Here is a 23,516-nt window from a genome sequence, read left to right as displayed (position 1 = left end):
AGAATTAACCCAAGTGGACTAGCTGTACAATATTACTGTGCCTTAGGTCCTTGGCCTGTCCCTCTGCAGATTCTGGCTCACCAACTTCTATGTCTACGTGCGGCTTCTTTCTTTGTTCTGCCTCACTATCCCTCCTTCACTTCAGGTACGGTAACATTCAAGTTCAGATACGGTTAGCTAATTTAATCTGCATCCTATAATTAAATGGACCCATTTGGCAGACAGCACCATTGCCAGTAGACAGGACACGCTGCTGCTTTCTGGAAACCCAGAGGTTTAACAGAAAAATAAACACACAAGTCATTACGTAGCATACCCATTTTGAGGTCCTCCATCATTGACGACGTTTAAGTGGGCTAACTGCCTCTTCAAATGGAGCTTGTAGCTGGCATTTATTCGTAAAAACAGCATCTAGAAGAAGAAGAGTTCGTTTTTATATGCCGGCTTTCTCTACCATTTAAGGGAGAATCAAACCGGCTTACGATCACCTTCCCTTCCCCTCCCCACAACAGACACCCTGTGAGGTAGGTGGGGCTGAGAGAGCTGTGACTAGCCCAAGGTCACCCTGCTGGCTTCGTGTGTAGGAGTGGGGAAACAAATCCAGTTCATCAGATTAGCGCCTGCTGCTCATGTGACGGCGTGGGAAATCAAACCCAGTTCTCCAGATCAGAGTCCACCGCTCCAAACCACCGCTCTTAACCACTATGCCACACTGTGACAACACAGAGACCGTAAACTGCTGAAGATCTTATTCCCTTGAAGAATGCGGAATACACATTTTAATCCACTTTCCCCCCATCTGCTGGCCAGGAGTTTGCACAGAAAATAAGGGCCGCTTCATCAGTAACAGGCCCATCAGAAAGTTTAGTGAAAATTGCTTCAGATAAGAGCAGCAGCATCTGTGTGTGCTTTTATAGAATCATAGAGTTGGGACCACCAGGGTCATCTAGTCCAACCTCTGCATAATGCAGGAAATTCACAACTACCTCCCCCCACACCCCGTGACCCATACTTCATGCCCAGAAGATGGCCAAGGTGCCCTCCCTCTCATGATCTGCCTAAGGTTATAGAATCAGCATTGCTGACAGTTGGCCATCTAGCCTCTTCTTAAAAACCTCCAGGGAAGGAAAGCTTACCACCTCCCGAGGAAGACTGTTCCACTGAAGAACTGCTCTGTTTCTTTTCCAGACGCTAGCTACACCAGGGGTGTCAAACATAAGGCCCACAGGCCTGATCCGGCCCCTTGAGACCTCTTATCCGGCCCGTGAGCCAGCCACCCCACCCCCCGATCTGGGCTGGTGAGGCATGGCCCGGACTGACCAAGTGACATCTATGTCGTATCCAGCCTTTGTAACAATTGAGTTTGACACCCCTGAGCTAGACTATACCATGTGGGCACAGAGAACATTAAAGATGTTACAGTCCTAATTTGAGTGCTGCCACCTGGAAGCAGTTTCCAGCAATCGATACATGGGGGTCATAATGACTGAATTGGTCTCAAGTTCTGACTCAAGGATTTTGCCTCTTCTCTATTCATCCTGCTACCTAACACTTTTATTGATGTGCTTCGTTTACACCCTGCTTTTCTCCCCAATGGGGGATCCACAGAGGCTCACATTGCTCTCCTTGCCTCCGTTTAATCCTCACAACAACCTTGTGAGGCAGGTTAGGCTGAGTGTGTGTGCCTGGCCCAAGGTCACCCAGGGAGCTTCTGCTGCAGAGCGGGGATTTAAACTTGGATCTCCAAGAATCCGACCTACCCTCCCACCAGTACACCATGCAGGCTATCTCTCAAGGTAGATTTGGCAATGCAAGAAATCTACATCTGCACTTTTAGTACCACACAAACAGTGTGTACCACACAAACACCCTGATCTATATGAACACAAGGGCCGAGGATCTTCCCTGACTTCCCCTCCCCTCAGCAGTCTTCCTCTTGAGAAAAGTCAGTGTTACAATCTTTATTACTTAGCAAAAGTGATGTTTACAAAATAAGAAGTCCACTTGTATGAGCACCATACAGGTTTTCCTTTTCAATTTTTAGGCTTCAATAAATCTGAAAATTTATTTCCTTTTCTAAAACCCTCTTGAATGGGGAGATGTTGGATATCTTGCCTACTACAGTGCACTGATCAAGGTTTCCCAGTCATCAAGATGTCATCTTTATATTTGTATATCTGTATAATGTATCTGTATACATATATTTGTATACCTGTATAATAGTATAACTGCATTCTGGATTTTAATGGATTTAGTCCACTGAAGAAGGCCACATGGCCAAAACGCATTTGGTCTTAGTTTTGGTCTAATTGTCTGGCTGTAATTTTGTGTCTAATTGTGTTTTATGTTCATATTTATAATAGAAATATAGAGGCTATAGTAGGGCCATGTACAAGCGGCTGATTTTTGTCTGTAATAAATTCATTATACAGAATTATAGAAGATCAGTCCCGAGGAGCGCAGTTGCTCACTGAATTCAGCCGTGCTGGCGAGCGCGAGAGAAGCTACTCTGGATGGCTCACCTGTGTTTGCTCCTCAGGAAGCAGCTCGTATATTGCTTCGTGCATCTTTGCCATCTGTTTACAGATGTTCCTGAAGCAGGCAGAAGGAACGGGGGCTTTCACCTCATACTGGAAACAAAGGAAAGATGGTTGTAAAAACTGACACTTGGCCGCTATTTTAATTTTTGTTTGTTTTGCTTCATTTGCACAGCCCGCGTGCATTTGGACAGAAAAAAACAGAAGCCTTTCAATGTTCTCTCTTTCCTGCTGACTCAATTCTACACTACAATTTGCAGAACAGACCGTGCTGTCCTAGTACGATGCAGTTATTAGCATAAGCGAAGATTTAAATCAGAGGAGTGCTAGACGTTTGCTGGGAAGGGAGCTCTCAAAGTTGATATACCCCAAACTCTTCACACTTTGCAGATGCCAGCCTAGAGTTCTATCTTTCTGAAGCCATAACAAACAAAAAACTGTCTTCCTAAATTACCAAAAACTATCTTTCAGTGGTAGTATTCCCACCCACCCCCTTTGTACTATCCCTCCAGAGCATGGTTACTTACACAAATCAATATAAAACATAATTCTACTCGCTACCACGATTTATGCTAGAGATGTCACTCGACTCGGACAAATTTGTTACACGTCCTTTAGGGACAAACGGAATCTTTCTGGCACCAAATCTCGTCGTACATTTTAGAATTAACGAGCCATGATTTACCATTTGGCCCTGTAGTTGCTCTATTACGTTACGTTAAAGATCAGGCATCTACCTCAGAGAGCTTATCAAAAGCTTTTTAACGGCTGCAAGACAAGGTGTTAAGTCTTGCTGGAAATCCTCTGTAGTCCATAATATTATCAACCAGATTACGGGAACATGGAAAAAGGCTCTCATATCTAAAATGACATGTCAAACTAAACGTCTAAATCAAAAAGCCTGAGATGGGCTTTGTTTATGTCATGGAATAACTAGGTTAACAACGGTTTTGTTTTTTGTCTTCTGTTTTTTTAAACTTTGTCAGGAGTGTTGGTTTTGTATTTTTTCTCACCCCCTCTTTCTTCTTTTTCTTGCTAGCAATAAAATATATTTTGAAATGTAATTCCACCTGCAAGCATTTATTAGATGGCCAGGGCTGTAAGAGAAAATTGGCACATGAAACTTCACCAGCCCATTTGCCTACAGGCTGAGTATCCCTTATCTGGACATCCGATGCCCAGACTGACCCAAAAACTGGCCTTTTTGAAACGGCATGCAGGCATTACTCACGGGCCCTCAGCAGCACGCCAATTTGATTTCTGATGGTTCAATGCACACAAAAATTTTTAAATATTGTTTAAAATTACATTCAGGCTATGCGTATAAAATGTATATAAACATACCTAAAACATACGGTAACTGAATTTCGTGTTTAGACAGTTTAGTCCCATCCCTAAGGTATCTCATTACGCAAATATTCCAAAATACGGAATATATGCAAATATTCCAAAATACGGAAAGGTCCGAAATACGGACTACTTCTGGTCCGAAGCAGTCCGGATAAGGGATACTCAACCTGCACTCATTCGCAACTCAAGAGCGAGCATGGTCAGGTTTATTTATTTGTTTGTTTTTCATACTTCTAACCCGCCCTCCCTCGGCCAGGCTGTGCTCAGGGCAGGTGACAGCATTAAAATTTTACTATGTAACAATAAAACCATTCCTCAATTATTAAAAAGATGGTCGCTATAGTGCCTACTAGAGCAAACCCCAAAACAAAACACCTCAAAACTGGGTCGGCTATCCATCCCCAATAAGTTGATTGTAGACTTAAAAGGGGGGGGGAGTAGGGAGGCCAGTACTGATCTTATCTGCGGCTGTCCTCAACTGTAGACCCGGCAGAAAAGCTCTGTCTTACAGGCCCTGCAGAACTCTTTCATGTCCCGCAGGGCCCTGATGTTACTGGGCAGAGCATTCTACCAGGCCGGAGCCAGGGCCAAAATGGCCCTGGCCCTAGTCGAGGACAGCCGCACACTCCTCAGGCCGAGGACTACCAACAAATTATTATCAGTAGAGCGTAATGCTCTTCATGGGGTGTACCAAGAGAGGAGGTCCAGAATTCAGTCCAGATTCAGTCCCTGGCATCTCCCAGTTAAAAGGACCCAGGCTGCAGGTGACGTGAAAGACCCCTGCCCGAGACCCTGGAGGGCCACTGCCAGTCAGAGTAGGAAATACTGACTTTGATGGACTGACGGTTTGATTCAGTAAAAGGCATTTTCGTGTCTTTTCCTGCTTGCCAAGAGAGAGACAAAGGAAAGTCCCTTCTAGCCTTTTCAAATGCAGGTGCCTGTCTTAGCTGTTGGCTTTGGAGGCGAACGCAGAACGGCTTGCATGTATCCGTCCAAAAGCAAACTGGATTCGACCCAGCTACTTCCCGTGATTGGGATATGACGAACCTAGTATACCTTCTTGTTTTTCTGACAATATATGTGCTGTCATTCTTTCAAACACTCTACAAGATCTCAGATTCCTGGCTTTCTAAGGGCGTCAAAACAGCTCAAAGGCATAAGATTATACATGCCCTATCATCTCTCCTGTTCCCTGACTAGTTGCCTCCTGCCCTAAACTGCATTTCCAGAACTGAAAACTTCTCCCAGTTCGTGATTGAGGAGGCAGGAAGGAACTGTAGCAAACCAAGCATTATAAAATGCACTGAACTGAGATAACCTAGTTTAGAAAAAAGATGTATACTCAATTCTACTTTGGAAGAACAACTAATTAAAAATGGCCAGAGAAACACTTCAGAAGGCAGAATGTGTAATCTGATTTCCTTTGGCAGAGGAGCTTGTCTTCTTTAGTCCTTTATGACCTCGCTAATGTGTGGATTCAATTTATTTCATTCATCATGCCTTTAACAAGACAGTAATACATGAAATTATATTCACTCTGCTCGCCTGTCACCCTTCCTTTTCAGCAGCTGTGGCTAGGGCAGGGGGAATATCTACACAGAACCGAGTTTCAGAGGGTGGCCTTGTAGCTCTGCAGTAGAAGAGCAAGATTCAAATCCAGCAGCACCTGAGAGACTGACAAGATTTTTAGGGTATGAGCTTTTGAGAGCCAGCGTGGCGTAGTGGTTAAGAGCGACAGGCTCTAATCTGGTGAACCGGGTCTGATTCCCCACTCCTCCACATGAAGCCTGCTGGGTGTGCCCTGGCCCTCTCAGTTCCCTCTGAATTCCCAATGTGGTTCTGGCCAACAGACACTCCTCAGCATTCCTTGCTTAGCTGCAACCTGCTCAGTGAAGCGAGAGACAGATGGATAAAGCCTTTTATCTGAGAATCTGCTTGTGAACTGGAAAATTGAGGGTTCCTTTAGCAGGGGTGGATTTTAATACTACATTGGGTTGGGTAATACCTAGAGATTTTGTGGGTGGAGCCTGAGGAAGGCAGGGTTGGGGGGGAGGCACTTCAATGGGGTAGAACGCCACATAGTCCGCCTTCCAAAGCGGCCATTTTCTCCAGGTGAACGGATCTCTGTTGCCTGAAGATCAGTTGTAATAGCGGGAGATCTCCAGCTACCAAGTCTAGTAAGAATTACTGTGATAATTGCTCATACAGGGCTTTCAAGACTGGACAATTTGCTAAGCACTGCTTGAAGTCCTATGTGCTTTTGGCTTATGAATAATTTGTACTCCCTTCTTCCACAGAAATATGAACATTTTTATGACTTCGCTACCCTAGCTACAAAAGCATTTGCATCTGAAATCAGTCTTGCATTACATATACTTCAGATCTAGTTAATTCCTCATCCTACCCAATGAAGTATTTTCTACAAAACAATACCTGCATGCCTCTGGAAGCTGGTCTAATAAAATACATTACCTATTTTACACTGTTTATTTTTGTGGCCAACAAGAAGAAGAAGAGGAAGAAGAATAGTTCATTTTTATATGTTGATTTTCTCTACCTTTTAAGAAGATTCAAAGTGGCTTACAATCTCCTTCTCTTCCTCTCCCCACAACAGACACCTTGTGAGGTAGGTGGGGCTGAGAGTGTTCGGAGAGAACCGTGACTGGCCCAAGGTCACCCAGCAGGCTTCATGTGGAGGAGTAGGGAAAACAACTCAGTTCACCAGATTAGAGTCCGCCGCTCCTAACCACCTCACTGGCTCTCTGCATTACTGCCACAAATCAATACTCTTGTGTATTAACTCATAGCACACAAGCAATTATTTTCTAAAAATAAGCCGCATTCTCTGGAATACATTGTTGAGAAATTACAGACATTCTGTACGTGTGCCTGCTTAGAATTCTGCATAAAGAATTCTAAGCATTCATGCTGCTTAAAAAACATAATTATATCCTACAATGGTTACCTTTGCTAGCAGCTTATCAAATAAGCCATCCATTATGGCTACAAGTTTGGCTGCAATTTCAGCTATGTGGTCATGATAATCCTGGAATAAAAAAAACACAAGTATTTATTATTCAGTGCAAAGATTCTCATATACTGTGCTTCTGATCATGCCGAGAAGTCATGGACCAAGATTACATCTGCCGCTCATGTGGAGGGGCAGGGAAACCAACCCGGTTCACCAGATTAGAGTCCACTGCTCATGTGGAGGAGTGGGGAATCGAACCCGGTTCTCCAGATTAAGAGTCCGCTGCTCACGTGTACGAGTGGGGAAACCAACGGTTCTCAGATTAGAGTACGCCTCTCCAAACCACCGCTCTTAACCACTACACCACACTGGCTCATCACACTGACAAGCAAGCGCTTGTCTTACGCCAGAACCAAGAGACAGGACGGAGACATTTCAAACCAGAGAAACGGATTGAGACATACCTTGGTAATGTGATCGAAATGCCTAAGCATGCTGAACTGCTTGGGCTGCAGACGGGATTCAAAGTGCACTCGGATCATGGGAATGTAGTGTACAATGAGCTGCAGGCAGCGGGACGAGAGGGCTGTGGACAGAGAGGAAAAAGCGGAAAGAGATAACAACACAAGAGCCGCGGTTACCCAAAGAGAGGCTTTCCCATCGAGGACGCTCGCAACCAAAGAAGAAAAGACATATAGCGGTCAATGCAACAGCTTGGATAATATCCCTTCTGTTTCAGAAGGTCACCTATAACAGTATCTCCCCAACCTGTGGGTCAGGACGAAAAAACAAGTCACAAAGCAGGGACATACGGGAGAAGACAATCCTTCAGATGCTCCGGTCCCAAGTCCCCGAGGGCTTTAAACAATGATAAGTAATTGCATTTCTGGAAGACGCCTAAACTGGGCTCAGGAATGGAGGGTTAGCTTTGTTGCAAGCTCTGTTTCATATTTCTGCAATGCAAACCCCCTTTGCGCTGTTTACTGGATGTCTCAACTTGTTGAGTTGAGGAAAACCTGACAAAATATGACAGACAGGAAGAATTTTCTTCCAGTCCTCTTGACTTTGTCCTTTAAAGCAGTGTGGGTCGGGACCCAAATGTTGGTCACGAGCCCTTGAAAGTGGGTTGTGGGCTGGGAATTCATTGAAGAAGAAGAAGAGTTGGTTTTTAAATGCTGACTTTCTCTACCACTTAAGGAAGAATCAAACCGGCTTACAATCACTGTCCCTTCCCTCCTCACAACAGATACCCTGTGAGGTAGGTGGGACTGAGAGAGCTCTAAGAGAGTGTGACTAGCCCAAGGTCACCCAGCTGGCTTCATGTGGAGGAGTGGGGAAACCAACCCGGTTCACTCGATTAGCGTCCACCACTCATGTGGAGGAGTGGGGAATTCAAACCCGGTTCTCCAGATTAGAGTCCGCCGCTCCAAAGGAAAATGTGAAAACTCAATCCATACCTAAATTTTTTGTCGTTATCGTTTTCAAGCCAACCACCTGCAAAGCGCCGGCTCCCAGCACCAGCTGACAACTTCGGGAGTTGAAATACTAGATGGGAAAGGAAGAGAGCAAAACAGTCACGTGAGATCAACGTGCAAAGGGGAGAATGAACGATTTGTCCAAGCATTTTTTTCCTCCACTTGCATAAACGGTTTGCCTTGAAAGGTAATACACAGGCAATAAACAGGTAATACAGACATGCTAACAAGCTGCAAAAGCCCTGCAGTGTTTGACGACCAGCCACAGACCACTACACAGACCACTAAGAGCCAGACATGCCTCTATAGCAGTGATGGCGAACCTTTTAGAGACCGAGTGCCCAAACTGCAACCAAAAACCCACTTATTTATTGCTGAGTGCCAATGCGGCAATTTAACCTGAATACCACCCCCAGAGGGGGCCCAGAGGGAGAGGCTAGGGTTGCCAAGTTCCTCTTCGCCATGAGTGGGAGGTTTTTGGGGTGGCGCCTGAGGAGGGCAGGGTTTGGGGAAGGACTTCAGTGCCATAGAGTCCAATTGCCAAAGTGGCAATTTTTTCCAGGGGAACTGATCTCTATTGGTTGGAGATCACCTGTAATAGCAGATCTCCAGCTAGTACCTGGAGATTGGCAACTAGTTCCTTAGTGTTTTCTCTCTACATATCAAGACAAATGGAAAGGTGTTTGGAGGATAGCTTGTGGGCACTTCAAAGGTGGAATAGGACTGCACGCCCCTCCGCCCGCACAGACCCAGAGGGTGCTGGAGAAGCCGCTGGAGGGAAAGAAGGAAGGAAGGAAAGAAGGGAAGGGAGGGGGAAAGGGAAGGAAGGGAGGGAGAGAAAGAAAGAAAGAAAAAGAGAGAGAAAGGGAGAAAGAAATGGAGCAAGGGAGAGAAAGAAAAGGACAGAGGGAGACAGAAAAAGAAAGAGGCCATTTATGCATGGGAGGTTTTGCCTTGGATTTGCCACTCGGTGGGGCGCGGCAGCAGGCTTGTGAGAGGCGAGCAGGGTGGGGCAGAGGGCGCCTCCTTCGCACCCACCGACCAGCCATGCCCCTCCGCCCGCACAGGCCCAGAGGGCGCCGGAGAAGCCGCCAGCCATGCCGAGTGTGGGCGCTCGGCTTCTGTTCCCCGCTCTCCCACCCGCCTGGCTGGCCGCGCACGCTGCAGCGGCAGCAATGGCGGCAGCTTCTGTGGGAGAGTCCGGGGGCCACCGCCAATGATGTCGGAGGTTCCCCACCCCTGGGCTACAGCCTCCCCCATCCGGGGTGGGGCAGAGCCGGAAAGGCCAGCGGCTTGGAGGAACCGTGAGTGCCGGCAGAAAGGGCTACGCGTGCCGGAAGTGGCACCCGTGCCATAGGTTCGCCAACACGGCTCTATAGTATTTCCTGGCGTTGTTAGCAACAGTCTACCACAGCTGGAGCCTCCCCCCACCCCCGGGGCCCACAACTACCCATTAACAAAAGCTGCATCACTTGCCCTGACCTGGATGGCCCAGATCTCGGAAGGCTAAGCAGGGTCGGCCTTGGTTAGCATTTGGATGGGAGACCACCAAAGAAGTCTGGGGTCTCTACGTAGAGGCAGGCAATGGCAAACCACCTCTGAACATCTCTTGCCTTGAAAACACTGTGGGGTCGCCATAAGTTGAGGAGGAGGAGAGTATTTTCTCTCTCTCTTCTCTTTTGAGCTGGAAGAGCATATTTGTGCCTGGGGGGAGGCACATCAGGACTTCACCTGATTTCTGCCCTGTGGCGCAGAGTGGTCAGCTGCACTACTGCAGTCGAAGCTCTGCTCACGACCTGAGTTTGATCCCGATGGAAGTTGGTTTCATGTAGCCAACTCAAGGTTGACTCAGCCTTCCATCCTTCCGAGGTTGGAAAAATGCTTGCTGACGGTAAAGAGTAGACGACTGAGGAAGGCAATGACAAACCACCCCATAAACATCGTCTGCCTAATAAACACTGGGATGTGACGTCACCCCATGACTTCCTTGGTGGCCTCCCATCCAAGTACTAACCAGAGGCAACTGTACTTAGCAGCCTAGATCTAAGGAGATTGGACTAACCTGGCCATCCAGGTTAGGGCAGAGGTAGTTTCCCATTGCCTGCCTCTGCATAACAACCTTGGATTGCCTTGGCGGTCTCCCATCCAAGTACTAACCAGGACTGACACTGCTTAGATTTGGAAATCTGATGAGATTGGGCCAGCCTGGGCTATCCAGGTCAGGGCACCTTAATCCACACAGGGATGAATTTAAGGGTTCACAAGAAGCAAGCTGAAAATAATCCGCAACACTGCGTTACTGGGTCCCTGCCATCCCCTGCATTGTACAATGGATCTTTGTGGGAGGGGAGCTGTACCTTCAGCAAATCAGAGAGACGAGTGAGCATGTCAGTAGCTATGGAAGGAATGTTATCCACACACTGGCAGTACTCCAGGATGATTCTAATCAGCAACAACACCGTCCTGCAACAGAAAAGAGTAAACACCCCATTTTAGACTATACAGCAGCCCAGTAGCACCAAAATGACGTCTCAAAAAGTGTATTATCTCCTCATAGTCTAATTTTGCTACGAAAGCATCCTTCCAACACACACACCTTACACTAGGTACAGAGTTTGCTTCATCCAATGAAACAACCAGAAGGGACAATTTCACCCAAACCCTTTTTTCTTGCTGTTACGCCCCCGTACTATGACATTCTGTGCAGAAGGGTCCTTTGAAAAGTTAATGATACACGCAAGAGGTCTAGATGAAGTTACCTGGAGACCAAACCCTATGAGGAAAGGCTGAGGGAGTTGGGAATGTTTAGTGTGGAGGAGGTTGACGGGGGCCATGATTGCTCCCTTTAAGTATTTGAAGGGCTGTCACTTAGAGGAGGGCAGGGAGCTGTTCCTGTTGGCAGCAGAGGATAGGACTCACAAGAATGAGTTTAAATTGCGGGCGGAAAGGTACTGGTTGGATATTAGGAAAAAAGTTTTTACAGTAAGAGTTGTTTGACAGTGGAATCGGCTACCTTAGAGAGGTGGTGAGCTCCCCCTCACTGGTGGTCTTTGAGCAGAGGCTGGACAAGCACTTGTCAGGGATGCTCTAGGCTGATCCTGCATTGAGCAGGGGGTTGGACTAGATGGCCCGTGTGGCCCCTTCCAACTCTATGATTCTATCTTCGAATAACCAAAATGATAATTCAGAACTCAATCCCAGTGAAGGGGAAAAAATAGCTAGCACTATCTTACCCAACTACAGCATATTTTTGACCATCAACAACAAGGAACTCCATCGGCTTTCTTTCTTCAGGAGCTGAACAATGAAAGATAAGAATAAACTAACTTCATTGAGAATTCAGGTATCTCCTTTCCTCTGTTACATTCTGATCCTATGCATTGTGATCCTCTGTTACATTCTGATCCTATGGGGAGGGGCTGTGGCTCAGTGGTAGAGCATCTGCTTGGCGTGCAGAAGGTCCCAGGTTCAATCCCCTGCATCTACAATTAAAGGGACTAGGCAAGTAGGTGATGGGAAAGACCCCTGCCTGAGACCCTGGAGAGTCGCTGCCACTCTAAATGGACAATATTGACTTGGATGGGCCAAGGGTCTAATTCAGTATAAAGCAGCTTCATGTGTTCATGTGTTCAAGAAAGAAAAAAATCTAGAACTAAAAACAAACTTTCCTTTCAGTCTCTCCAGATGTGTCTCTGTTCAGGCCAAGCACGCAGGAGCTCCAGAACACGTGGCAGGAAGACATATCAACATACACTCAAAAGGTCAAACAAAATAGCGGCATGACTATTCAGGGTAGGAACAAGCAATGTTTCAAACCAGCAACCCCCAATTCCAGTTCAGCATATTCCCTTTTGGCTGCCCCGCTATGAACGCAAACAGCTTCAGCCTTGGCGAATTCAAAGACAGAAGAACCAGCTACAACAACAAAATTTGTCTGCCAACGTTTTGCCGCGACGTGTCCTCACAGTACCACTAGAACACTCGAGAGAGAGTGAGACCCAAAAGACCCACCTCCGGGTTTTTTCTCCGGTAAAGCAATTTTGCCTTCTGATATAGAATCCACAAGATCCTGGAATTCTGCTGGAACCTCGGCTTGTTTCCAGCGCTCGTTGTCTAACAGGAGGCTATTTATAAAACACAAAGGGAAAGGCGGTTACAAACGCAAAATGGGCTGCCTTGAAGTCCTCCCCTGGCACTCGCTGATTCAGAATTTATCACAAGAGGCACGGAGTCACAAAATATGCAATTGGAGATGTAAAGAACAAAAAGGCACATTTTTCCATGCCTGGTGGACCTGCAATTTAGTTAAAAGTTTTTGGAAAAAGGTTTTAACAGAAACTAACAATTTGATTTACGGGGAACATAAAAAGGAAACCGGAATCCTGCCTATTAGGCCTATTACCAAAAGAAATGGAGAAAGCAGATATGATGATCTGTCATTATAGTTTTGCGGCTGCAAGAATAATACTATCTAAAACCTGGAAGGGAGAAACTAGGCTTCTTTTAAAGGATTGGAGAGCCAAAGTAATATATTTTGTACAAATGGCCAAATTAACCAATAGTCTACATGGAAATGATGTAGAAGAGTTTAAAAAAGACTGGCATAAGGCCTTTGTACACTGGGCTAACACGGCAAAGATTGATTTTATGAAGATTGTGAAAGAGTTGTAAATAAAATATTGTAGTAAAGGGAAACTAAATATATAGTGGATGATATAAAGTTAAGGGGTACTTCTCCAGAAGTCACAATGGGGGGTGGGTGGGCACATAACACGAGGGAGGGAAGGGGACTTTTACTTTTAATTCTATATTATTTTTTGTTATTTCTGTTAACTTGTTTTAATTTTGCTTAAAATCTTTTTTCTTTCTTTCTTTTTACCCCCTGTAATTTTTTTATCTCAAAAAGTCAATAAAAAATAAAATATATATATATGCAATTGCTGCAAACATTAACTAGCGGCAGGCGAATTCTCAAGACAGCTCCAGCAGCAAAAGCCTTTTGGAAGTCGATGGGAACATGAAGGAGCTGGAATGGTCAGTTGCCTAACAGCCTCAGGCTATTCCAAAGCAAATCCTGAAATCAAGCAAAGGATTTGGGACATTGAACTTCGATGCCATTTAAGTTCTGCTGCAAAACGTGCATGCCAGGGGTGTCAAACATAAGGCCCGCGGGCCAGATTCGATGATCATAGAATCGTAGAGTTGGAAGGGACCACCTGGATCATCTAGTCCAACCCCCTTCACAATGCAGGAAATTCACAACTACCTTCCCCTCCCCACACCCACAGCGACCCCTACTCCATACCCAGAATATGACCAAGATATCCTCCCTCTCATGATCTGCCTAAAATCATAAAATCAGCATTGCTGTCAGATGGCCATCTAGCCATCTCCTGCTATTACAACTGATCTCCAGGTGACAGAGATCAGTTCCCCTGGAGAAAATGGCCACTCTGGAAATTGGCCTCTATGGCACTGAAGTCCCTCCCCTCTCCAAACCCCACCCTCCTCAGGCTCCACCCTCAAAATCTCCAGGTATTTCCCAACCTTGAGCTGGCAACCCTAATCTGGACCCATTTCAGCTATACCACCACAAACCATGCTTGTCGGGGAAGCTGCAATTGTGAGGTCGAAACTGACTGAGCCGTACCAGAGGCCACTCCATGCTCTTCTATTTCGCAATGCAGCTGACATTTTAAGCAGCTCCCCCCACCCCCACATGGGCAATCCCACATGTGTGAACTGGGCTTCAGATACAGCTGTCGACTCCAGTGCTTCTATGTCAAGGAGCCTAACAGACTGGCCCCAGTGAAAGGCAGCATTGTGCAATAAAACCTAGACAACCTAGTCAAGCGAAAGCACCGCTTGCCAAAGTGCACTGGGAAAATGATAGGCTTTCAAGAGGCTTTTTCTTCTTCTTCAACTGTCAGTGGTATCTAACACAGTACAGATTGAAACTAATAAACCAAATTGCTAATGATGACTATTTCACCGTTGCAGAAACCGACATGCAGATTTAAAGTGTGACTTTTGGACGTGTTCTAAGGGATTCTGGAAGAGTGTATTAATGTATACAGAATAAATGACAGTTTACCAAATCCCTACAGGTCCTTTCAGGAACTGACATCATCCCACTGGCGACATCAAGGCCTAGGCCTCATTTTAAGCCTGGTAAGACCACCCCCTCACCTGCTGGTTGCCTGGTAAGACCCCCGCCGGCCAACTGGATGGCGCAGGAGGGGTGAGGCCCAAAGCAGGGGCCCCCCGCCCCCAACAGGGGTCTGTCAACCCTACAACAACCTTTCTCTGCTTTCCTCCAGTGCTGTTACTGAGGGTACCCTGTCTCTTAGGACCAGCATCTAGAGGGGCTTGGCGGGCTGCAGAAGGAAGGGGGGAAAGATCAGTAACACAATGGGTTCTCCCAGCATATGTTTAGGCTCTCCTTGCTTAAGGACATATAAGACATCTGTACAGCCAAATACAGATGCCTGAATAGCCCAGCTTTGCCCAAACTCATCAGAGGTGGGAAACCATTGGAGACCACCAAGAAAGTCCAGGGCTGCTATACAGAGGCAGGCAATGGCAAACCACCTCTGCCTTGACCTGGATAGCCCAGACTAGCCCAATCACATCAGATCTGGAAGCTAAGAGGGTTGGCCCTGGTTAGTACTTGGATGGGAGACTGCCAAGGAAGCCCCGGTTGCTACACAGAGGCAGGCAACAGCAAACCACCTCTGCTCATCTCTTGCCTTCAAAACCCTATGGGGTCACCGTAATTCGGCTGCGACTCAATGGTACATTATTCAGCACAACCAAATATAAAAATAATATTTACAGGATAATTTCAGGGGGTAGCCATGCTGGTCTGCAGTGGGAGAGTTAGATCTGAGTCCTATAGCACCTTAGGGACCAACAAGATTTTTGGAGTATGAGCTTTCGAGAGTCAAAGCTCCCTTCCTCAGAATTACAGGACGTGTGACTTACATCGAGAATTCACAATGCATGTAGGTAAAGCTTTTATAAAGAGGGGTTGGGCCCTGGGGGGGTTACTCCCCTTCTTGGGGAGGGGCTGTGGCTCAGCGGTAGAGCATCTGCTTGGCGTGCAGAAGGTCCCAGGTTCAATCCCCGATATCTCCAGTTAAAGGGACTAGGCAGGTAGGTGATGTGAAAGACCTCTGCCTGAGACCCTGGAGAGCCGCTGCCGGTCTGACTAGATGATACTGACTTTGTTGGACCAAGGGGGTCTGACTCAGTATAAGGCAGTTTCATGTGTTCGTGTGTTTGTATCTTGGCCAACCTCCTTGGTGAGGCATTTAATCATGGAAGTCATTGTTGAGTTGGGTGCCGTCTGTATTCAGTAGATTAAAGTTTTAAATTTTCTTTTCAGTGTGTTAATAGGGACGTATTTTATGAATAATTGTATCTGTTATGTCAGAAGCCGCCCTGAGCCCGGCAATGCTGGGGAGGGCGGGGTATAAATTTAATAAACAAATAATCTAACACAAAACAGAACTTTCATCTAATTTATGTTAGAAACCAAACCATTTTCTCTAGGCATGACAGCATCTGTCAAATGAGCGCCTTTGCACCAAAACAATGTATAATCAGTTTTACTTTTTAGAAGGGAGGATTATAAATTCTGCTTTGTATTGTAATACATATACAGAAAGATACCTGAGTTTTGTTTTTCTCTCCTCATGGAATCTATTTACAAATTTGTTAGCTTGACCCTGAAGAGCACCACGGAGTGACATGCTCTTCCTACCACAGATATGCTCTGTGTCCAAGATGAAAGTTTCCATAAGTCGGGAAAGAGCAACAAACTCTGTAGAATTCAGTTTCTCCAGGAATCCATCCTACAGGGAAAGGCAATGATGACAAAATAGTTGTCTCAATTATTTGGGGGAAAAAAAGGAGACAAGGTTCTTTCTCATCACTGTGTCTCCTAATCTGGAGGACGCTAGGGGGTAATTTCCCAGGAGCCCATGAAGATGGGCAACTCATACAATTTGTTTTCATACAATGTTTAGGGTGGCCCTAGATCAGGGGTCCCCAATGTGGTGCCCGCAGGTGCCATGGTGCCTGCAGACACCTTTCCTGGCACTAGGGTTGCCAACCTCCAGGTAGTGGCAGGAGATCTCCAGCCAATAGAGATCAGTTTGCCTGGAGAAAATGGCTGCTTTGGCAACTGGACTGTATGGCATTTTAGTCCCTCCTCTCCCCAAACCCCGCCCTCCTCAGGCTCTGGCCCTAAAACCTCCTGCCAGTGGCGAAGAGGGACCTGGTAGCCCTACCTGGCACCCACCAAGTGTTTTTAGAAAGTGGGTGAGGGTCAGGTGGGGCTTTTGCCCAGCAAAATTTCTGACTGGCCACTGGCAATTTGATTGGCTGTGCAGATTTTTTAAAACATTGCTTGGGCAGCAGCTGCCACCACCACACAGGGATCTTTACTGTGTAACGGAATGCAAGCTGCGGCTGAAATTTTGTGGCTGGCTCCGCCTCCTGCAGCAGCCATTTCGTGGTGGGCTCTGCCTCCTGCAGCAGCCATTTTGTGGCTGCGCCCACCACACTTTGTCAGAATTCCAAAGGTGCCCACAGGGTCAAAAAGGTTGGGGGGCCCTTATCGAGATGATGTCTGCCAGCCTCCTGAGGGAAGTCTTTACCTGGGGGGGTCCATGGAAACCGTAAACAGGCCATCAACTTACTTTTGCTCTAGCCATAAGGAACTTGACTGAACGATCATGGCAAATATCAGAAGCGCTGTAAAGGAGCTCTTGTATGTTATTCGCTAACCTCACCAGTTCCAGTTCAGACAATTTCATGTCCTCCCCAATCCTGAAAGAAACACAAAGAAGGTTCTTTTTACTCGTGATATATCTGCAGAGACAGCCCGGCACCATGGAAGAAGAGGATTCGGTCACACCTCTATGCATATATGCATTCCTTCTTGTGGACAAGGGCTGCATTCAGGCACAACGAACAAGAAGATCTGTCTGTGACGGGCATGAACACAAGTTTGTTACTCTTCGCCCTCCCTCCTCAGGTTGTGTGCAGAGCATGGCTGACGGCTTTTTGGATTTGGGAAGCCTTGAACCCACTGGTATCTCCACGCTGGCCTCCAGGCAAACTAGAGTTTGTGAAGCCCCACACACTAACGTGAACCCTGCTAGCAGAGTCAAGACAGCTTATTTAGAAGGCCTGTGGACAGAGCTTCCTATCTGTCCAGTATTACTCTCCCCAATCTTAGTAGTAGAAAAGGGCAAGAGTCCAGTAGCACCTTATAGACTAAAAAAATATTTTCTGGTATGAGCTTTCGTGAGCCACAGCTCACTTCTTCTGAAGAAGTCAGCTGTGGCTCACGAAAGCTCATACCCTACCAGAAAATATTTTTGTTAGTCTTTAAGGTGCTACTGGACTCTTGCCCTTTTCTACTACTGCAGACAGACTAACACGGCTACCCACTGTGAATTATCTCCCCAATCTTAGAATGCCTTTAATATCTGTGTGATTTCAAACTATGCCTTCTGCCATTTTGGAAGGTTGCTAGGTGTAAAAACACTCATCTGTGTATTTGTGAAGCCTTGGTCCCAGCTCATCTGTGTATTTGTGAAACCTTGGTCCCAGAGGACTTTCCACATTATATTTTGTTTTGTCCTTTGTATGCAGAGCCCAGAAATACATTTCCTGCTGATATTCTAAAGGGTATAAACTCTTCTCCTGTGAAGGAGAAACTAATTTTCCTTCTTTCTAATTTGGATCAGTATGTCGTTAATAGAGTGGTACAATTCGCCTTGGCAGTCAAGAAAATGCAGGCCGGAGTGGTATCTAAAGGCTAAACTATTTTAAATGGATATTGTAAAAGCGTTTACGTGTTTTTAATTGTGTTTTAAGAGCCTTTTAACATTACAGGTTGAGTATCCCTTATTTGGACATCCGATATCCGGACTGAGCCGAAAACCAGACCTTTTAGAGCACTGGTTCCCAACCAGGGGTCCATGGACCCCCAGGGGTCCGCAAGAACTAAATTAAGGTCCGCGAAACAAAGTTATAAACCCATAATAAATTAATATTTTCAATTAAAAGTTCTCTATTATAAAATATATTCAAATATTATTCTAAGTTTAATGTTTAACTAACAGTTATGATTAATTTTCAAATTCTCAGAATTTTTATTTTGAACCTTGGGGTCCCTGCACCGAACAAAAAAGTCCTAGTGGTCCCTGGTCAAAAAAAGGTTGGGAACCACTGTTTTAGAGGTATAAGCTTTTGAGAGTCAAAGTATCTCGAAAGCTTATACCACGAAAATCTTGTTGGTCCCTATTGCTAGATTAGTTTCGGCTCCCGTTTATACTGCTGGGATGCTCTCCAGATGTTCGGAACCAACGTGAAATAAGCAACCAGTGCTGAAACACAGTACAGACCAAAAAACACAGCACTGAAACCAAGATAACAAATATATGAAGATTATATAAATGCCATCAATCACCTATTAAATATCATAGGTAGGTAAGTGTTACAAAAATTACTCAGGAAACGTTATCACAATCAGAACTTAACATTATATAGAAGCCTCATTATACAAACCCCTAATATACAAATATGCACGTATCATGTCCTGCTAGAGTTGTAGCCATTTTGGCACATTGTTAGTTTACACAGGAGCTGAAGAAGTGCTTCTGCATGAAACGACTTGATCCAGGACATCTGTCATCCTTCACTGACGGATCAGATCACTGGCTTCATTCACACCCTTGATTACGATCTTTACACAGCTGTTTTTGGACTATCCCTGCTTGAGTTTTATGAGACATGGGATGCAGCCTTATGGAGCTCAGGTTTCCATCTGACACCTTTTGGCCTGTTGGCTGCAATTACTGACTGCAGGAGGTCTTTGAACATCGGAGTTGTTGTATATGGTGCATATTTGTATAGTAGGGTTTTGTATAATGAGGCTTCTATATAGTGTTACGTTCTGATTGCCATATGTTTCCTGAGTCTAATTTTTGTAACACTTCCCTGCCTATGATATTTAATAGAAGAAGAAGAGTTGGTTTTTATATGCCGACTTTCTCTACAACTTAAGGGAGACTCAAACTGGCTTACAATCACCTTCCCTTCTCCTCCCAACAGACACCCTGTGAGGTAGGTGGGGCTGAGAGAGCTCTAACGGAGCTGTAACTTGCCCAAGGACACCCATCTGGCTTCGTGTGTAGGAGTGGGGAAACAAATCCAGTTCACCAGATTAGCCTCCACCGCTCATGTGGAGGAGTGGGGAATCAAATCTGGTTCTCCAGATCAGACTCCACTGCTCCAAACCACCGCTCTTAACCACTACACCACGCTGGCTCTTTAATAGGTGATAGATGGTATTAATATAATCTTCATATATTTGTTATCATGGTTTCAGTGCTGTGTTTGTTTTCTGGTCTCCAGATGTTCGGACCAAGATCTGAGTTCAGGATCTTGACTACGTACATGGTCTCAATTCCAACAGGAGTAATACCCAACGATGTCTGTTCCTTGCTTGAGGATGAATCGGTGGCACATTCAGACTCAGATACGGAGTCGCTGCTGCTGGGCTCGCTGTCTGGACAAACGTTTCTTGGAGAGGCCGAATTGGCTGTTGCGGATGGAAGGTCTCTTCCGCTGAAGGCATCGCTTATGAACATGCCCTCATGGGTCAGGTAAGCCACTTCTGTATCCACGGAACTTTCCCTGGATGGATTCTTCTGCACAGAAGCTTCTCCCAGTTCTTTGCTCCTTTGGTTCTTGTCTAGAACCAAGAGAACGACACTGCGGATAACATTTAGTGTTGCCTAGGATAAAAGACAGCTTGTTTTTACAAAAAATGCACATTACCCTGAATTCCCTGTGGGGTAGGGTTGAGAACATCTTTTTAAAAATACTGCATAACCTGTATGCAATATGAGCACAATATGAAAGAGTGATTTGAATTAACCTGTCAAATATTTGTCTCTAGTTTCAGGCTTGTTCATTTTTTAAAAAATTCAACAGACACAATGCCTTTTTTATTAAGTGACAGGGATCCCAAGGCTACATTGTCAGTGACAAGATTTATTTCAGTTCTTATATCCCTCAAACATTAGATTTAAAATTATGCTGCTCAGGATCAATCGATCAAGGAGCTTCTAAGGGATAAAGGAAAGGGAAAGGCAAAATTCAACAGAGGTCCAAATTAACTGCAAACCTAAGCAAAGTTACACCCTTCTAAGCTCAATGGTTCCAATGGACTTAGAAGGCTGGAACTCTGCCTGGGATTACACTGTAAATTGTCACAGAATCATAGAGTTGGAAGGGACCATACAGGCCATGCAGTCCAACCCCCTGCTTAATGCAGGATCAGCCTAGAGCATCCCTGACAAGTGTTTGTCCAGCCTCTGCTTCAAGACTGCCATGAGGGGGAGCTCACCCACCTCCCGAGGTAGCTGATTCCACTGTCGAACAACTCTTGCTGTAAAAAATTTCCCCCTAATATCCAGCCGGTACCTTTCCGCCCGCAATTTAAACCCATTATTGCGAGTCCCATCCTCTGCTGCCAACAGGAACAGCTCCCTGTCCTCCTCTAAGTGACAGCCCTTTAAATACTTCAAGGGAGCAATCACATCCTCCCTCAACCTCCTCTTCCCCAGACTGAACATTCCCAACTTCCTCAGCCTTTCCTTTTAGGGCTTGGTCTCAAGGCCCCGATCATCCTCATTGTCCTCCTCTGCACCCGCTCCATTCTGTCCACATCCTTTTTGAAGTGAGGCCTCCAGAACTGCACACAGTACTCCAGGTGCGGCCTGACCAATGCAGTGTACAGCGAAACTATGACATCTTGTGATTTGGATGTTAAGCTAATGTGATATTGGGGTGCATCAACAGAGGAATAACATCCAAATCACATGGCCTCAAACCAACACAAGTAAACCTATCAGAATTTTCTTTTTACTTTTAAGACAATATTAAAAATGTGACTAAAATGAAATATTATCATAGTGTTGAATCCGAAAGTGACCCAGAAATATGTTCCCTGTTGAATAAAATTAATTCAGGAACCAATCTTAATACTTATACATATTTTAGTTTGTATCATTGGAAATAATCTAAGTTTTTGAATGAATTACTGTCATATACTGATTTTTCAAGTACCTTCCTTCTTAAAAATTAAATAAATATTAATTCTGTAGAGTAAACAACCATGTTGTCACAGCTGGACTGTAGGATTGCTCTGTCAGTCTGGTATGACACAGTTTGAAATGTAATGTCCAAACGGCATGACAGAATACGGCTCCTTTACAGTTCTATCATTCACTGACAGTAGAGACAATTCACAGAACGTTTCTTACCTTAATTCTTTTGAGGAAGATGATAAAGTTAGAAAAAATATTCTTCAGGAGATCGAACCACTGTGGAAAATTCATCATCCTCATTTGATCAGCCAGCCTACGGAGAATTCCATGAGATAATTATTACCGTTCCATTTCAACGCCATCTTAGCTCTCAGCTGTAGTCTCCTTGGGCAAGACATCTCTTAAGACTCTGCTTTCTACATCTTTAAAACGGGTTAAGAACTACCTTACAATGTTATTGTGCTAAGTGAACGCCAGTAACTAGAATCACAGCACAGATTTAGAATATTAGGTTGGTAGGGTTGCCAGCTCCGGGTTGGAAAATACCTGGAGATTTTAGGGGCGGAGCCTGAGGAGGGGAGGGTTTGGAGAGGGGAGGGACTTCCATGCCATAGAGTCCAATTGCCAAAGTGGCCATTTTCTCCAGCTGAACTGATCTCTGTCACCTGAAGATCAGTTGTAATAGTGGGAGATCTCCAGCTACCACCTGGAGGTTGGCAACCCTATATAAGGATGATTGAGGAAAAAATAAAAATCAAATTTATTTGCCTGGTTTGTAAAAATTTTCAGCAGAAGAACTGTCATTTTCTAGTATCAGAACCTAGAGGGTTTTGCACAGAATTTCAAACATGTCCGGGCTTGAAACTATGAAAGAGCTTGGATGCTCTTTGTTCAGCATTTAAAACACGTACCTTTAAAATGGAATCTGCCAACTGAAGGCTATGTGGCTATAAAAACAATTACAACTCTCAAGGGCAACAAAAATAAGTAAGGCTTATTGGAGAATATTTTTTTCCTGACAGCAGAAAGATGGAGGCTAAAACGATATTGAGATGGTTTCTCTCCCCCCCCCCATTGCCAAGAAACACTTCTGCAATTATAAACGAAGGCAAAAGATAGTTAAAATCCATTACTGGACTAAAAATAGTATCTGGAAAAGTAGGCAGACTAATATACAATTAGTCTGTCAAGAGAATTATAGCAAGAAGGCCATGCTGGATATTTATTTCAGATTACATGCAACACTCTTTCAGCAACCAAATTAATTGTCCATTAGCTACAAATTAGAAACAGACACAGTTTCTGTTTTTAGTTCTTCCAGCAGGGGATTCAAAACGTCTAAATTTTGACCATCTTAGTTAACTACCTGTGTAGAATATGAATGGTCCATTCAACCATCTTTGCTTTGTAACTGTTAGTTATGAAGATCTCACTTCCTAGGCATGTCATTGTCCTAGACTCAGAAATATGGGAGCGTTCTCAGTTTGTTGCCACGCATTCCAATGGAACTTACTCTGTTGCAAAAATGTACAAGGTTGTACCACAAAAGAAGAAGAGGAGTTGGTTTTTATACCCCCGCTTTTCTCCACCTTTTTAAGGAGTCTCAAAAAAAGCTTACAGTTGCCCTCCCTTCCCCACAACAGGCACCTTGTGAGGTAGGTAGGGCTGAGAGAGTTCTGACAGAACTGTGACTAGCCTAAGGTCACCCAGCTGGCTTTATGTGGAGAAGTGGGGAATCACACCCGGTTCATGAGATTAGAGTCCACCGCTCATGTGGAGTACAAGACTGGAGTGGAAACTCATTTTACAAAAAATAAAAATAAAACATATATAAAAATAAAATTGCTGTCACTCCTCTTCATTGTTCTCCTTTCCCTATTATACAAGTGCCCCAATATGTCAGACACCAGGTATCATTAGAAAACAATTCACTACTCGATTTCAGAAATCATGCTAAGAGCACAAAAGGGGGAAAAGCACACATCTACAAAGTTCTGCAGACAAATCTTCATTATTTACATACAAAAAACAAACTAAAAAAGCATGATCT

General features: G+C 45.0%; 2 protein-coding genes across 3 annotated transcripts in view; one reads left to right on the top strand and one right to left on the bottom strand.

Moving 5' to 3' along the window:
- MDH1 (malate dehydrogenase 1) overlaps positions 1-814 on the top strand; it is a 119,919-nt gene extending 119,105 nt beyond the window's left edge. Inside the window, exon 10 of the mRNA XM_056856743.1 lies at positions 801-814. The gene's annotated coding sequence lies outside the window, so the exon portion shown is untranslated. The remainder of the gene's footprint in view (positions 1-800) is intronic.
- Positions 1-23,516, bottom strand: part of VPS54 (VPS54 subunit of GARP complex) — a 53,385-nt gene that overhangs the window by 1,336 nt on the left and 28,533 nt on the right. For both annotated transcript variants that reach the window (XM_056856736.1, XM_056856737.1), the window contains 12 exons: positions 21,683-21,779; positions 19,809-20,149; positions 17,039-17,168; positions 16,008-16,189; positions 12,345-12,457; positions 11,567-11,630; positions 10,691-10,796; positions 8,316-8,403; positions 7,323-7,444; positions 6,853-6,933; positions 2,523-2,630; positions 317-411 (listed from right to left, as the gene is read on the bottom strand). In XM_056856736.1, the coding sequence (XP_056712714.1) occupies positions 317-411; positions 2,523-2,630; positions 6,853-6,933; positions 7,323-7,444; positions 8,316-8,403; positions 10,691-10,796; positions 11,567-11,630; positions 12,345-12,457; positions 16,008-16,189; positions 17,039-17,168; positions 19,809-20,149; positions 21,683-21,779 (1,527 nt within the window). The remainder of the gene's footprint in view (positions 1-316; positions 412-2,522; positions 2,631-6,852; positions 6,934-7,322; positions 7,445-8,315; positions 8,404-10,690; positions 10,797-11,566; positions 11,631-12,344; positions 12,458-16,007; positions 16,190-17,038; positions 17,169-19,808; positions 20,150-21,682; positions 21,780-23,516) is intronic.

This window comes from Euleptes europaea, chromosome 10 (genome assembly GCF_029931775.1).
Source record: "Euleptes europaea isolate rEulEur1 chromosome 10, rEulEur1.hap1, whole genome shotgun sequence".
Taxonomy (NCBI): domain Eukaryota; kingdom Metazoa; phylum Chordata; class Lepidosauria; order Squamata; family Sphaerodactylidae; genus Euleptes; species Euleptes europaea.
This window is presented reverse-complemented; position numbering and strand designations above follow the sequence as displayed.